At 56.5% G+C, this 16,362-nt stretch overlaps 1 protein-coding gene across 6 annotated transcripts in view; it reads right to left on the bottom strand.

Moving 5' to 3' along the window:
- The window catches only part of SDCCAG8 (SHH signaling and ciliogenesis regulator SDCCAG8), a 211,348-nt gene that overhangs the window by 12,566 nt on the left and 182,420 nt on the right, over positions 1 to 16,362 (bottom strand). The window contains exon 17 of one of the 6 annotated variants that reach the window (XM_074316833.2): positions 9,792 to 16,291. The exons of the other annotated variants lie outside the window; for them this stretch is intronic. Coding sequence (XP_074172934.2) covers positions 16,213 to 16,291 — 79 coding nt within the window. The 3' untranslated portion in view covers positions 9,792 to 16,212. Of the gene's footprint in view, positions 1 to 9,791; positions 16,292 to 16,362 lie in introns of those variants that run through there. 6 annotated transcript variants of the gene reach the window in all.

Raw genomic sequence — 16,362 nt, 5'->3', positions numbered from 1 at the left:
AGGCTTATAGGTCAGAAGGCGCTGGGCATGGCCATTCTCCATGGGGTCCCTTGCCCTGTGCCCTGACGGATTCGGGATAAAGGTCCTGCAGACTGATGGGTTCAGGTGTTGTGGGCTCCTGAAGAGAGGCGGCTATCCAATCCAGAGCTATCGCTGACCCACAGCCTGCTCACGCAACACAGAAAGCTGACTGTGGGCTGGCCGCACCGGCTCACCACTAGCCAGTTCCTGTCTAGACCCTCTTCCTGTGGAGCCCTCGGAACTGAGATGAAGCTCGGTTGGTGGTTTGCAAACTGTGGGCCACGGGTCCCTGCAGCAGTTCCCGGGGAGCACGCAGGCCCCACCTGCACCCGCGGAATCGTGTCCCTGGGTACCAGCCCATATCACAGCAGGACACCAGCTGCCCAAGGTTTTCCCAGCAGAAGCAGCACGGAGGTGAGGAGGGAGCCCCTCGGAAAAATCCTGCCTTCCCTTTGGGACGCTGACACCCTCACTAGCCTCATGGCAACAGAGCTAAGGACGGATTCACTCTGACTCAACTTAAGCCAACTTGAACACTTAAGCAGTCCCTCTCAACAGTGTTTTTCTCTCTAAAAAGTACGCACATGCTCCCTCCTTTTTCAGGGTCCACCTCTATTCTGTCACTCCACGTACAGCAATGAAGTCAATAAGAAGCTCAGAAAAGGTGAAAACAACACCCAAACTCACATTTGCTGAAAAAGCTACTCAGATTTTAGATAAAAGGGACTTGCTAAGGAAATATATTTCAGTGGCAGCTCTCTCAAGGCCTATTCTGAATATTGGGATAACAGACTTTCTTTTTTTTATTTAAAAGTTTATTTTTAGAACAGACTTCCCCAAATGCTGCACACCCCAGCCTACACTCTGTTCATGGATGTTTCATTACTATCAATGAGAAGATATTTCTTGGGGTGCGCTGCTGACACATTAGCTGTCTTTGATTTTCCACTGTGGTTATTGCTCTCATTTTTGTTGTCCTAAGTTCACGTCTGCAGCCAACCACAGCTGCAGGGACCACCACTGACAAGAGCTAACACTTACTGAGCCCTGGGCTTATTCCTTCACACCGACTGTATGATTAAAAGCTCACTACAGGGCTGGCCCGGTGGCTCAGGCGGTTAGAGCTCCGTGCTCTTAACTCCGAAGCTGCCGGTTCGATTCCCACATGGGCCAGTGGGCTCTCAACCACAAGGTTGTCAGTTTGACTCCTGGACTCCCACAAGGGATGGTGGGCTCTGCCCCCTGCAACTAAGATTGAACACGGCACCTTGAGTTGAGCTGCCACTGAGCTCCCAGATGGCTCAGTTGGTTGGAGCGCATCCTCTCAACCCCAAGGTTGCTGGTTCGACTCTTAGACTCCTGCAAGGGATGGTGGGCTGCAACTAACAATGGCAACTGGACCTGGAGCTGAGCTACGCCCTCCACAACTAAGACTGAAAGGACAACAACTTGGAAAAATCCTGGAAGTACACAGTTCCCCAATAAAGTCCTGTTCCCCTTCCCCAATAAAATCTTTAAAAACAAAAACAAAAAACACTACAATCCTATACGGTAGGGGCTAGCATCCCATTTTACAGATGAGAAAACTGAAGCTGAGAAGTTTAATTAACTTGTACAAAGTGACACAAGAAGTAAGCAGTAAAATGTGCAGGCAAATGTAGGCGGTACCAAGGTGTTTTTAACCTTTGTTAATGGTTGGCTAATTCATTGAGTTAATTCAGCAAACCAACCAAACCTTGGTAAACACCTCTCCTGGGTCAAGTACCAAGGTGGATACTGGGCATACACTGAGAATTACAAATGGTCCCTGCCCTCGGGGGTCCCCAGACAGTTAGGAGAGATGAGCTTGGAAACCTAAAGTTGCTTCACTGCAACAGGATATAAAAGTGAAGGTATAAAAGTGTTTGGTCAGTGGGGCAGGTACAAGGTCCAGGAAGGTTTATCTACTCAGGAAATAGACCATCATCATCATCATCATCATCATCATCATCATCATCATCTATTGAGAGCTAACTGTGTGCCAGGCACTGTGCTAAGTACTTATCACTTATTAACTTTGTAGTGCTTATGACAATCCCACGAGGCAGGAACTAGAATTGTGTCCACTTCCGGGATGAGGACATTGAGGCACAGACAGGTTGAATGACAAATCCAAGGTCAGCCGGCTGGCAAGCCGGGTTGTGAAAAGATAGATGGGTGTTGGTCTGGCAGGGGTCAGGGGCTGGGTCTTCCCACAGGGAGGCAGCAATCAAGGTGCTGGTGTCTGGAAACTTCACGTGTGCAGTACAGCTCAGCCAGAGCCTGCAGGCTGCTCAGAGAGGGTGATGCTGGGATCCAGTAGAGCTCTGCAGCCCAACTAACAAATGTGGACGTTGTCTTTCAGGCAATGGTGCCATTTACCAAGAAAGAGAGGATGGGAGAGGGACAGGCATGGGTAGAGGTTCGGGGGCCAATGGAAGTACCTGTGAGCCAGCCAGCCACCCCTCCCACCGTCCCCCGCAGGTACTTGGCTTGGGGCCTAGGAAGGGTCTGGCTGTATCGCCAGCTGTGTGGGTCAAACCTGCAGACATGGGGCAAGAGTCACCCAGGAAAGCCTGGCAGAGATTTTCTAGTTTGTTAAAAATACAGCTACCCGAGCAGCACCCCCGCCCACAGAACACTGGCTAAGAACCCCTGGTGCTGTGAGAGGAAATAAGGCAGGACAGGGTCTTGGGGAGCAGCCACATTTAAAGGCCCACAGGGGACAGAGAGCCAGCAAGATGACCGGGAGGTAGGAGGAAAGCCTGGACAGAAGAACCTGCAGCTAAGGAGGAAAGGGCGTGCAACGAGAGCAGTGGGCATGTGTGTGACATGCCGCCTGGCGGTGACACGTGGTGCGGATGTGCTTGTCCTTTCAGTAGGAGGTGTGGCAGAAGCCTGATTGCGGGAGAGGCGATTCTGGAGAGGGGCTTGGCTGGGGGAAGGCAGCAAGAGGGGCGCAGACGGTAGGAGAGCCTTGCGCTGGCGGGCAGGCTTTCCAAGGCAGCAGGGCGCCCTGGGCAGAGACTGGGGCCCTCCTCCCTGAAGCTGAGGCTGGGGGAGCTCCTGCTCAGCGGCCCCCGTATTCTGGCCCCGTGGAGGGCACGTCTGTTTGCTGAGGAAGGAGGCAAGGTAGTGGCCAGGGAGCTGCTTTGAAGGATGCGGGTGCTCGCAGGGGCAGGGTCGTAAGGGCCAAGCTGAGGGTTTAGACACAGGCCCCGACTTACCCTTTGGATGATTCCACCCCTTGTCATATCCCAGCAAGGCCTGGACCAGTGGCCGAAGCTCCTGCTGTCCATCTACCCAACGCCCGTCTGCTCTTCCCACCTGTGACCTTTGCAGTGGGGGTTCCCTCTGCTGGGAACAGGCTCCCCTTGGTGCTCTCAGGGCTGGCAACTTGCCAGTGTTCAAATCTCAACACAATGGTCATACTGAGAGGATGCAATTTGTGGGTCTGCTTGGGTCCCTCGCTTTGCGCCATTTCCTCTACAAGACATGAGGTAATCAAAGGATGGGGTGGGCCTGTGGTGGAGCCTGCTTAGGCCCCTCCTGCAAGAAGGAGCCCCCGCAGCCTGCAAAGCACACACAGGCTTCTCACAGCGGGAAAGAGATGGAATCATCACATTTCAGAGCACATCCCTACCGGGGATCCTTCTTTCCCCTGTATCTCATGTCCGGGAGAGGCAGGTACTCTGTCCTTTCCCAGAGACACCCGGATGTACTCATCGTCTGCATCACGCTGTTAGGGTGCCCAGGGGAGCTGTGGCCAGGCCCAGCCCATTGGGGTGGGAGGCCCTCCGTGCCCATGAAGCACTGGTGGGGGGTGAGGCCCTCCGTGCCCATGAAGCACTGGTGGGGGGTGAGGCCCTCCGTGCCCATGAAGCACTGGTGTGTGGGGGGGGGAGGCCCTCCGTGCCCATGAAGCACTGGTGTGGGGGGGGGAGGCCCTCCGTGCCCATGAAGCACTGGTGGGGGGGGAGGCCCTCCGTGCCCATGAAGCACTGGTGTGGGGGGGGGGAGGCCCTCCGTGCCCATGAAGCACTGGTGGGGGGTGAGGCCCTCCGTGCCCATGAAGCACTGGTGTGGGGGGGGGAGGCCCTCCGTGCCCATGAAGCACTGGTGTGGGGGGGGGAGGCCCTCCGTGCCCATGAAGCACTGGTGGGGGGGGAGGCCCTCCGTGCCCATGAAGCACTGGTGTGGGGGGGGGAGGCCCTCCGTGCCCATGAAGCACTGGTGGGGGGTGAGGCCCTCCGTGCCCATGAAGCACTGGTGGGGGGGGGAGGCCCTCCGTGCCCATGAAGCACTGGTGGGGGGTGAGGCCCTCCGTGCCCATGAAGCACTGGTGTGTGGGGGGGAGGCCCTCCGTGCCCATGAAGCACTGGTGGGGGGTGAGGCCCTCCGTGCCCATGAAGCACTGGTGGGGGGGGGAGGCCCTCCGTGCCCATGAAGCACTGGTGTGGGGGGGGAGGCCCTCCGTGCCCATGAAGCACTGGTGGGGGGGGGGAGGCCCTCCGTGCCCATGAAGCACTGGTGGGGGGGGGGGAGGCCCTCCGTGCCCATGAAGCACTGGTGGGGGGTGAGGCCCTCCGTGCCCATGAAGCACTGGTGTGGGGGGGGGAGGCCCTCCGTGCCCATGAAGCACTGGTGTGGGGGGGGGAGGCCCTCCGTGCCCATGAAGCACTGGTGTGGGGGGGGGAGGCCCTCCGTGCCCATGAAGCACTGGTGGGGGGTGAGGCCCTCCGTGCCCATGAAGCACTGGTGGGGGGTGAGGCCCTCCGTGCCCATGAAGCACTGGTGGGGGGTGAGGCCCTCCGTGCCCATGAAGCACTGGTGGGGGGTGAGGCCCTCCGTGCCCATGAAGCACTGGTGTGTGGGGGGGAGGCCCTCCGTGCCCATGAAGCACTGGTGTGTGGGGGGGAGGCCCTCCGTGCCCATGAAGCACTGGTGTGGGGGGGGGAGGCCCTCCGTGCCCATGAAGCACTGGTGGGGGGGTGGGAGGCCCTCCGTGCCCATGAAGCACTGGTGGGGGTGAGGCCCTCCGTGCCCATGAAGCACTGGTGGGGGGTGAGGCCCTCCGTGCCCATGAAGCACTGGTGGGGGGTGAGGCCCTCCGTGCCCATGAAGCACTGGTGGGGGGTGAGGCCCTCCGTGCCCATGAAGCACTGGTGGGGGGTGAGGCCCTCCGTGCCCATGAAGCACTGGTGTGGGGGGGGGAGGCCCTCCGTGCCCATGAAGCACTGGTGTGGGGGGGGAGGCCCTCCGTGCCCATGAAGCACTGGTGTGGGGGGGGGAGGCCCTCCGTGCCCATGAAGCACTGGTGTGGGGGGGGGAGGCCCTCCGTGCCCATGAAGCACTGGTGGGGGGGTGGGAGGCCCTCCGTGCCCATGAAGCACTGGTGGGGGGTGAGGCCCTCCGTGCCCATGAAGCACTGGTGGGGGGTGAGGCCCTCCGTGCCCATGAAGCACTGGTGGGGGGTGAGGCCCTCCGTGCCCATGAAGCACTGGTGGGGGGGTGGGAGGCCCTCCGTGCCCATGAAGCACTGGTGGGGGGTGAGGCCCTCCGTGCCCATGAAGCACTGGTGGGGGGTGAGGCCCTCCGTGCCCATGAAGCACTGGTGGGGGGTGAGGCCCTCCGTGCCCATGAAGCACTGGTGGGGGGTGAGGCCCTCCGTGCCCATGAAGCACTGGTGTGGGGGGGGGAGGCCCTCCGTGCCCATGAAGCACTGGTGTGGGGGGGGGAGGCCCTCCGTGCCCATGAAGCACTGGTGTGGGGGGGTGAGGCCCTCCGTGCCCATGAAGCACTGGTGGGGGGTGAGGCCCTCCGTGCCCATGAAGCACTGGTGGGGGGTGAGGCCCTCCGTGCCCATGAAGCACTGGTGGGGGGTGAGGCCCTCCGTGCCCATGAAGCACTGGTGGGGGGTGAGGCCCTCCGTGCCCATGAAGCACTGGTGGGGGGTGAGGCCCTCCGTGCCCATGAAGCACTGGTGGGGGGTGAGGCCCTCTGTGCCCATGAAGCACTGGTGTGGGGGGGGGAGGCCCTCCGTGCCCATGAAGCACTGGTGTGGGTGGGGGAGGCCCTCCGTGCCCATGAAGCACTGGTGTGGGGGGGTGAGGCCCTCCGTGCCCATGAAGCACTGGTGGGGGGGTGGGAGGCCCTCCGTGCCCATGAAGCACTGGTGGGGGGTGAGGCCCTCCGTGCCCATGAAGCACTGGTGTGTGGGGGGGAGGCCCTCCGTGCCCATGAAGCACTGGTGTGGGGGGGGGAGGCCCTCTGTGCCCATGAAGCACTGGTGTGGGGGGGGGAGGCCTTCCGTGCCCATGAAGCACTGGTGGGGGGTGAGGCCCTCCGTGCCCATGAAGCACTGGTGGGGGGTGAGGCCCTCCGTGCCCATGAAGCACTGGTGGGGGGTGAGGCCCTCCGTGCCCATGAAGCACTGGTGTGGGGGGGGGGGAGGCCCTCCGTGCCCATGAAGCACTGGTGTGGGGGGGGGAGGCCCTCCGTGCCCATGAAGCACTGGTGGGGGGGGAGGCCCTCCGTGCCCATGAAGCACTGGTGTGGGGGGGGGGAGGCCCTCCGTGCCCATGAAGCACTGGTGGGGGGTGAGGCCCTCCGTGCCCATGAAGCACTGGTGGGGGGGGGGAGGCCCTCCGTGCCCATGAAGCACTGGTGGGGGGTGAGGCCCTCCGTGCCCATGAAGCACTGGTGTGTGGGGGGGAGGCCCTCCGTGCCCATGAAGCACTGGTGGGGGGTGAGGCCCTCCGTGCCCATGAAGCACTGGTGGGGGGGGGAGGCCCTCCGTGCCCATGAAGCACTGGTGTGGGGGGGGGGAGGCCCTCCGTGCCCATGAAGCACTGGTGGGGGGGGGGAGGCCCTCCGTGCCCATGAAGCACTGGTGTGGGGGGGGGGAGGCCCTCCGTGCCCATGAAGCACTGGTGGGGGGTGAGGCCCTCCGTGCCCATGAAGCACTGGTGTGGGGGGGGGAGGCCCTCCGTGCCCATGAAGCACTGGTGTGGGGGGGGGAGGCCCTCCGTGCCCATGAAGCACTGGTGTGGGGGGGGGAGGCCCTCCGTGCCCATGAAGCACTGGTGGGGGGTGAGGCCCTCCGTGCCCATGAAGCACTGGTGGGGGGTGAGGCCCTCCGTGCCCATGAAGCACTGGTGGGGGGTGAGGCCCTCCGTGCCCATGAAGCACTGGTGGGGGGTGAGGCCCTCCGTGCCCATGAAGCACTGGTGTGTGGGGGGGAGGCCCTCCGTGCCCATGAAGCACTGGTGTGTGGGGGGGAGGCCCTCCGTGCCCATGAAGCACTGGTGTGGGGGGGGGAGGCCCTCCGTGCCCATGAAGCACTGGTGGGGGGGTGGGAGGCCCTCCGTGCCCATGAAGCACTGGTGGGGGGTGAGGCCCTCCGTGCCCATGAAGCACTGGTGGGGGGTGAGGCCCTCCGTGCCCATGAAGCACTGGTGGGGGGTGAGGCCCTCCGTGCCCATGAAGCACTGGTGGGGGGTGAGGCCCTCCGTGCCCATGAAGCACTGGTGGGGGGTGAGGCCCTCCGTGCCCATGAAGCACTGGTGTGGGGGGGGGAGGCCCTCCGTGCCCATGAAGCACTGGTGTGGGGGGGGGAGGCCCTCCGTGCCCATGAAGCACTGGTGTGGGGGGGGGAGGCCCTCCGTGCCCATGAAGCACTGGTGTGGGGGGGGGAGGCCCTCCGTGCCCATGAAGCACTGGTGGGGGGGTGGGAGGCCCTCCGTGCCCATGAAGCACTGGTGGGGGGGGAGGCCCTCCGTGCCCATGAAGCACTGGTGGGGGGTGAGGCCCTCCGTGCCCATGAAGCACTGGTGGGGGGTGAGGCCCTCCGTGCCCATGAAGCACTGGTGGGGGGTGAGGCCCTCCGTGCCCATGAAGCACTGGTGGGGGGTGAGGCCCTCCGTGCCCATGAAGCACTGGTGGGGGGGGAGGCCCTCCGTGCCCATGAAGCACTGGTGGGGGGTGAGGCCCTCCGTGCCCATGAAGCACTGGTGGGGGGTGAGGCCCTCCGTGCCCATGAAGCACTGGTGGGGGGTGAGGCCCTCCGTGCCCATGAAGCACTGGTGGGGGGTGAGGCCCTCCGTGCCCATGAAGCACTGGTGTGGGGGGGGGAGGCCCTCCGTGCCCATGAAGCACTGGTGTGGGTGGGGGAGGCCCTCCGTGCCCATGAAGCACTGGTGTGGGGGGGTGAGGCCCTCCGTGCCCATGAAGCACTGGTGGGGGGGTGGGAGGCCCTCCGTGCCCATGAAGCACTGGTGGGGGGTGAGGCCCTCCGTGCCCATGAAGCACTGGTGTGTGGGGGGGAGGCCCTCCGTGCCCATGAAGCACTGGTGTGGGGGGGGGAGGCCCTCTGTGCCCATGAAGCACTGGTGTGGGGGGGGGAGGCCTTCCGTGCCCATGAAGCACTGGTGGGGGGTGAGGCCCTCCGTGCCCATGAAGCACTGGTGGGGGGTGAGGCCCTCCGTGCCCATGAAGCACTGGTGGGGGGGTGGGAGGCCCTCCGTGCCCATGAAGCACTGGTGGGGGGTGAGGCCCTCCGTGCCCATGAAGCACTGGTGTGGGGGGGGGGGAGGCCCTCCGTGCCCATGAAGCACTGGTGGGGGGTGAGGCCCTCCGTGCCCATGAAGCACTGGTGTGTGGGGGGGAGGCCCTCCGTGCCCATGAAGCACTGGTGTGGGGGGGGAGGCCCTCCGTGCCCATGAAGCACTGGTGGGGGGGGGGGAGGCCCTCCGTGCCCATGAAGCACTGGTGGGGGGTGAGGCCCTCCGTGCCCATGAAGCACTGGTGGGGGGTGAGGCCCTCCGTGCCCATGAAGCACTGGTGGGGGGTGAGGCCCTCCGTGCCCATGAAGCACTGGTGGGGGGGGGGAGGCCCTCCGTGCCCATGAAGTGCCTGCTGCTCCCCGGCTGTCACAGGGCTCAGCAGGGTCAGCTAGCCCACGAGGAAGGCCACTTCCATCCACTCTGCACCAAGGCTGGAGTTACCTGCTTACAGGTCCATTTCCTTAAGGGCCTGTGGTGCATAACTGTCACCGCTGGGCAGCACTGGGGCCTCTTGGGGAAGAACAGCGGCTGTACCCATGCTGGGTACAGTGGTCAGCAAAGGCTCCCCAGGCATTACAGGCGGCAGGGGCAGCGGTTACCATGGGAACACGCCTGTCTTCCTAAAGCCCAGGATGCAGAGGCAATGAAAGGGGCTGGTAAGTGTGCTGGGCCCCGCACGTCTCTATTGGTCCAACAGCCGTCCTCTCCGTCACACCCCGCAGGCATGATCAGAACCAACATTTTTTTTTTTTTTTTTAATATGCAAGACTTTAAGTAAGATGGAGCAAGTGGTGAAATACAAAACAACTTTATAGAGCTGAGTGGAATCTTATGCAAAACAGAAGCAGTGCAAGCTGCCAGCTCTGGTCCTATGCTTCAGACACTCGTTTGCAATGAATACTGTGAAAGCAAGTGAATACATATATTTAAATTTTTTTATGTTGTATGTGATACACACAAAATATATGCAGTGTATAAATAAGTTATGAGGTATAATAATCAAATGAACACTTGTGAACCTGGGACCCGTACTGCGGGGCCACTCCCCGTTTCCGTCTCCAGGCCAGACCCCTTCTTTCTCCAGAGACGGTCCATAGCCTATAAGTGTTTTGATTAGAGGTTTTAGTTTCATTCAACAGTTTCACTCAACAGTTTCACCTCCTGGGAGCTTCATACAGACTATGGTGGGTTTTTGTTTTTGTTTTTTCCGGTGGTAAAATGTCTTTTGTCCTGAAATATTTTCTGATCAGAATCCTTTCCTTTGGTCATTCTGGTTACAGTAAAGATTTTCTTTCCCCTTCTTTGATATGTGTTCTCAAAATGCTCAGACCCACAATTTCCCTGGGAGAGGGGCCTCCTCATGGAAATGAAGAACATGTTTCAACCAACACATGGATTTAAAAGGTGCAATTATTCCAACTGTAAAACATGCACTCCGTTCTTTGCTACTCCCAGCAGAACGCTCTAATATTTACTGAGCATGTACTATGCGCCAGGGAGCATTGTAAGCACTTCATATTTATTAAGTGATTTAATCCCAACAATACCGCATGGTAGGAGTTCCTATTGTCTGCATTATTATCACCTGCATCATTCCTGACACGAGAAAAGCAAGGCCCAGAGGAGTCAGACGTTTTCCCAGGCTCAGGCAGCTAGAAGGGGTGGAGCTTACCCAGCCACAATGGCACACTCCTCCCTCTGCGCCCCTCTCGCATGGGTGGGGTCTCCCCAGTCACCTGTCTCCCACCTCCTTGCCTCCTTCCTCTCAGTAAACACAGCCCAGCCTCCCAGTTCTGTAGACCAGTCGCCTGAACCTTCTGACCCTTTGCAGCCCATCTATCCTCCCATCGCCCCTGTGCTCCCACCCACACTTACTTAGCCTCTCCCACAAGCTGTGGGTTCCTCAAGGACGGGAACGGGACCTGTTCAGCATCCAGCAAGCAGCCTGCCACTTAGACCATGCTGGATAATGTGTCAGAATGAGTGAACCCCTTTACCAAAGGACGATATTTACACCAGATATAAGACCTGTGATTTCATCCATAGTATCAGGATGCTTTACTATGTAACAACTCTGTTCCTGAAAGAGCATAATGTATAAATTAAGTAATTTCAACTATGCCATTGAAATTTGGCTTTTCATGAAAAGAATCCTAGGACAGATGAATGAATGAGTATTGAACTTGGAACCAGGAGACATGGCTTCAAAATCCCACCACAAATTACCTACTTTACTTGGACAAGAGGCTTGATCTCTCTAAAGTCAGCTTCTCCATTTCTAAAGCTGAGACATGAAGACCACCCTCCCGAAACAGAAGCAGAAACTCCGGGCGGGGGCCCAGCGGTGGATGCTTCAATACGCCCTCTCTCTGGGTGATTCTGGTGAATTCTCAAGTTTAAGAACCACTGGTGCACAATTCCCAATGTTAATCGTACATACAAAACAAGTTCTTCTGGAGAATTTCTTTTTTGTGTGGCTCCAATTCTGATCACCAAAACAGCCAACTGCCTACATGAAAACTATTCCAGTCTACTCCAAAGTTCTGGAGTCAGTCATGAAAAGTTAAGTAAATCAGGTGAGCGCTGAATCTCAGTTTCCTCACATGTGAAATGAGAGGGTAAGTTGGCGCTGGGCTCAGCACACTTCACACCACACACCAGACCCAGCCTGGTCTACTGTGAGGTAAGGATGGCTCTTACATTTTGAAATGATTGGGAAAAAATTGAAAGAAGAAGAATATTTTTGTGATGTGAATATTCTATGAAATTCAGCTTTCAGTGCCCCTAAGTAAACTTTCATTGAAACTCGGCCACGCTCGCTCCTTGGAGCATCCTCTGTGGTGGCTTCCGTAGTCTTACGGCAGAGTTGAGTGGCTGCGACAGAGAACATATGGCCACACGCAGAGCCTCACACATTTATTACTTGACCCTTTGGAGAACAAGTTTGCCAGCCTCTGGGTTAGAGGATGACTGGGTTATCTTTCAGCTCCAAACCTGTACAATACTGTGACTTTACAGAATTTGACCATGTTCCTGCCTTCAAACACTGTCAGCTCTCTCCTCATAATAATACACCTAGGCGTCCAAGTTGAAGTTTGAAAACCCAATTACCGTAATTACTGCTCTTGGTAATTAATTTTGGTGAATAAGCCATATTAATTTAAAGTTGCATACTTTGTTCCAATACCCGAGAATTGCTGCCACATTTTACATAATTCCATCTCGTTAATGTGGTCACACAGAATCAGCACGAAGAAGCCACGTGCTTAGGGATCTGGAACACATTCCAGCCAGTTACCCTCACTTAGAAAATTAAGGCAGTTTCAATGGCTGGTTTGCCATTTAGATTTCTTTTGCCCAAAGCCATCCTATTCAATCATGATTTTAATAGAAGTAATTCACTCTATAAGGATCAAGCGATTCTGGGGTGAATTTACATTTCCAATAAAGATAATTTACATTCTTGTAGTACCCCTTTAATTTTCCATTCTCTCAAGTTTCCAATCAGCCTTGGCTGCCTGTGGAAGTAGAGCAGGGTCATCGTGTTAGAGCTGAGAGGCACCTCGGAGGTCATTCAGTGCAGCCCTTTACGGTGAACCTGAGGCCCAGAGAGTACAAGTGACTTGCCCAACGTCACACAGCCTGTCTGTGGTAAATCTAGGATTGGAACCCATGTCTCTTGACTCTAAATCCAGTGCTCTTTGCAGCATTTTAAAATCCTTTTTTAAAAAGCGCCTGACTTCTAGTCCACACGTAAAAATAAGGATTTCAGGCAAGGACCTGGACAAAGGTAACACAATAGCCAACTTCCTGGGAAACGGCTGACACAGAATCATTTTCTGAGACCTAAGGGTGTGGGAAAAAGAAGGAAATTCTCCAGACAAGTGCTTTTCCACTAGCTCATTAAAGAGAATCAGTTTGGTTCTGTTTTTTTGTTCTTTTTGAACTTCCACTGTATTACCGACTGAGTTTTGTGAAATACAATAAAAATGCTGTTTGCACCAATTGTTATAAAAATGTCTAAGCACTCTCAGTTTCTGTCTCCTATCGTCACTGACCAGTTTGCGGACTGGATCTGGACCTGGTCTGCAGGCGGGTGTTGGCAGGAAAGATGGAGAAATGGGAAGGAGGCCGGAAACTCCAAAGATCACCTTGAGAGACTTGGGGCTGGTAGGCTCCCCTAACTGCAGCGCCCTCAGGGAACAGGCTGCCAGTGCACAGGGACAGCACCCTGAAGCCTCCCACAGTGTCACCTGGGCTCTCAGACCCACTGCTTTAATAAGAGCTTCCACCTCAGCTCACGTGGGAACATCTGCCGCACGGCGCTACCTGGAATCTTCAAGAGCAAGTGCTGTCTGGCCTGGGAAGGCTGGGCATGAATAAAGGAGCCTGGTACCATGGAAAAGCAGGGACAGGTGCTGGCATGTCAAGCATCTCAAGGTTTCCTGAAGAACCTAGGAGAGCATTTGCCTTAAGCCTCAGGCACCTTTAACCAGCTCTTTCTAAAGCAAAAGTAGAGCGGTGGTGAGTGCAGCACCCTCCCATCCCCCCACCCCGTGCAAAGAAAAATAGGGCAGAGGAATGAAAACTGCTGAAAATCACAATCTTTGCAGAGTAGAATCCAGGCCACATCTGGCTCAAGGCCGTTTAGAAGCACTCGCAGAACAAAACACACTGCGTCTCATACCATACCCCACCTAAACGTAAGCACCCTCTTTTTCAAAACTGTTTATCTGGAAGTAATTTCACACTTATAAAAAGTTGCAAGGATAGTACCAAGAATACCCGCATACCCTTTATCCAAATTCACATATTGTTATCGTTTTGCCCCATTTTTTATTCATTCTCTCTCCATGTATGTTTATTTGTATGTATACATATATTTTTTTCTGAATCATTTGACAGTACATTATGTACACTATTGTCCTTTGCTCTCAGACCTCAGTGTTTACTTCCTAATGATAAAGATACGGTCATATGCCCATAATATGCTCTCAACTATATAAAGTTCATACATTTATGTATCAAATATATAAAGTTGCCACAGTAACTTTAACATTGCTATGATACCTTCATCTAACTACTGAATTCCAGTTTTGTCAGTTGACCTAATAATGTCCCTCTTCTTCCTTCCAGAAAAGATCCTTTGCATTTAGTTGTCACATCTATTTAGTACCCTGTCATCTGGGACAATTAAAAGACCCATTTTATTTTGATGAGTGCTAGCTGCAATGAAAGCAACCACACTCTTAGAAGAGGACCTGGAACTATCAGGATGCATGGGGGTCTTGCCCAGATGCCTGCTCGGGTTTTTGCAGCATGGTGTGGTGTTTGCAGGCAGATTCTGTTCTAAGCATGGCCTCCTGGTGTTTCCAGGGCCGAGACCCCTCGGGAGTGGTCCTGGAGGACGTCAGGTTCTGCACTGTAGTGAGGTTTCCCTCTGTTTCCTTCACATTTGATCATCCCTGGGGTAGTCAAATTGGTCACAGAGGTGTGATCGAATAAGAGTGAGCCCATGGCAGCTAAGTCACCAGATTCAATCACTGCAGTGCACTTACCGGCACACATCTTAATTAGGTTTTAATGCAAGTAATTTGATAACGACTCCTGGCCATCCACTACAGAACTGTCAGTGCTGCAAGCTTTTTATTTAGCTCCTCTGCCGTCTATATGGAGGCAGCCTCCCCGCTGACCCTTGTCAAAGAACCCCATCTGCTGGTTGCCACGGTAACTGAAGGCGACCAATTGAGCTGAACAGAGTGACTCAGAAATAAAATCTGCAGCCAAAGGAATTCTGCTAAGAGTAATAAATCATTTAGTAAAAGGGGGTCCTCCACACGGTGATGAGTGTTGGGATAATATGATGGCATAACTCTTCTAGCTAGAAGGTCCACGGCAGATCAGTGAGGCGGCCTGCTGGGGGCTCATTTGGTTTCTAGTGGGCTCCAACAGCAGGAGAGTCCGATCCTGCCCAGTTACGTGCCATCGTGGTGGACAGGGAACCAACAAAATCAATTGTTTAATGTTTGGGCTGCGGGATTTTGAATTTTAAGAAGTGGCAAGAGAACCAGTCTAGGCTTCCAAGCCTCCTTACTCTATTTTTTTTTTTTTTAAGTGGCTCAAGTAACCAAAATGCTCCATGTAGCCTAGGAGACCACTGTGGCCTTGAGGAAGGTGACAAAGAACAAATATTAAGATTGCTTTGGAATGAGAAAGCCTAGCCCCACATCTCTGTCATCAATCAACTCGTACGTGCTGCCAGCAGAAACCATCCATATACAAGACACTCAGCCCTGGAGATGGCAGGGAGAAGGGGTTCACTCTGAGGGCTGGGACAGTCACCACAGGTCATCTCAGCGAGTGTCAGGGGCCCTACCTCTTACAGGCAGGAGCTGTCAGTGTTCCTAACTGAGCAAAACACACGTCTTTCCGAAATTAAGGTCTCCTGAGTAAGAGCAGCAGAGGGGCCACAGAGGGGAGGCCCTGCGGGGGCTGCTCTGGAAGATAACAGGCATCACACCAGGGGGCACCCCTGGCAGGGGGCTCAGCGCTCTACCCACTGTACCCCAGCCCCTCACCGCACAGGCCACAGCTCCCAGGCATGCACCCCACTCCTGGTGAGCACCTGCTGTGTAGACTAGGAATCCCCTGCAGGCAACAGTGCCCAGATTTTAAGAAGAAAAAAAGCCTCCGACATGCTAACATCATCCATACAGCATTTAATCTCTCCCTGCCAGCCCCTTGGAGATTGCTAGGGGAGAAGGCAGGCCTCAGGCAGTGGAAACAACTGCCCTGACAGCCAGTTACAACAGGGGGGTGAGGGGCTGTAGGCCATAAGGGGCTCTGGGGTGTGTGCCCGGGGGTAGGTGGGGGTGGGGGGGTAGAGGGAGGGCTGGAGACAGCCTCTCTGCACAGGCTGCCTACCACAGTTGTCAGAGGTGTGGGGCAGGACACCGCCATCCTCCCAGCCCCTGACCCACCGGCTGTGGAGCCCCCCCCCCCCATACTAGTCACCCCAGAGATAATTTCCTGCTTTAGAAAAGAGCAACTGCCAACCAGCAGGTACTTATAGGTTTCTCGCCCACGCTACCAACAAAAGGTTTCGGCTTAGAGTTTCAGTGAAATCCAGTTGACGAGTTAGGAGCGGTTGTGTGTGCTCAGGACCAGCCGTTGCCGGTGCCCAGCTCGTCCAAAGATCCCACCCATCAAAGAAACAAAACACCTCCCAGCGCGTCTCCCACCCCCTTGCTGGGCGACTGTGCTTCTCTGCAGGTTGAAGCGTCTCAGCTCCACGCGCGCCTGCTCCCCCAGCCACCTCGGGCGCGCCGGGGCTCGGGGTACCGCTCTCCTGCGCTCAGGCTCCGAGCGCCCCGCGACGGGCCCTGCCGGCCGCGTGCCCGCTGCGGTCCCCGCCCATCCGGACCTCCGGGCGGCTGGGCCAAGCACCCCGCTGCCCCGCGGGAGAGCCCGGCGCCTCCGAGCGGCGGCGCCCGCACCTGGAGGGCAGCCACGGGCGTGGGGTCGGGGTGCGGGGGCGGGGTGCGGAGCATCTGGCTCCGGGGCTCCGCGGGTGCTCGCAGGGCCTCTGGACTTTGGCAGGAGGAGAGGATTAAACCGAGATGGCAGTTGAGGGAAGGTGATGGGTGAAAGCTTCATTAACTCCGAGCTCACGTCCCAGTTTCCTTCCCCTGAGAAGCAGTGAGAAAAAAAATTTTGGTTTCCTTGTGATGAGAAAGGTGATGCGTGCTTTTCTTATTTT

This window comes from Rhinolophus sinicus, chromosome 6, assembly GCF_057876585.1.
Source record: "Rhinolophus sinicus isolate RSI-liver-muscle chromosome 6, RSI-T2T, whole genome shotgun sequence".
In the NCBI taxonomy this organism is placed as follows: domain Eukaryota; kingdom Metazoa; phylum Chordata; class Mammalia; order Chiroptera; family Rhinolophidae; genus Rhinolophus; species Rhinolophus sinicus.
This window is presented reverse-complemented; position numbering and strand designations above follow the sequence as displayed.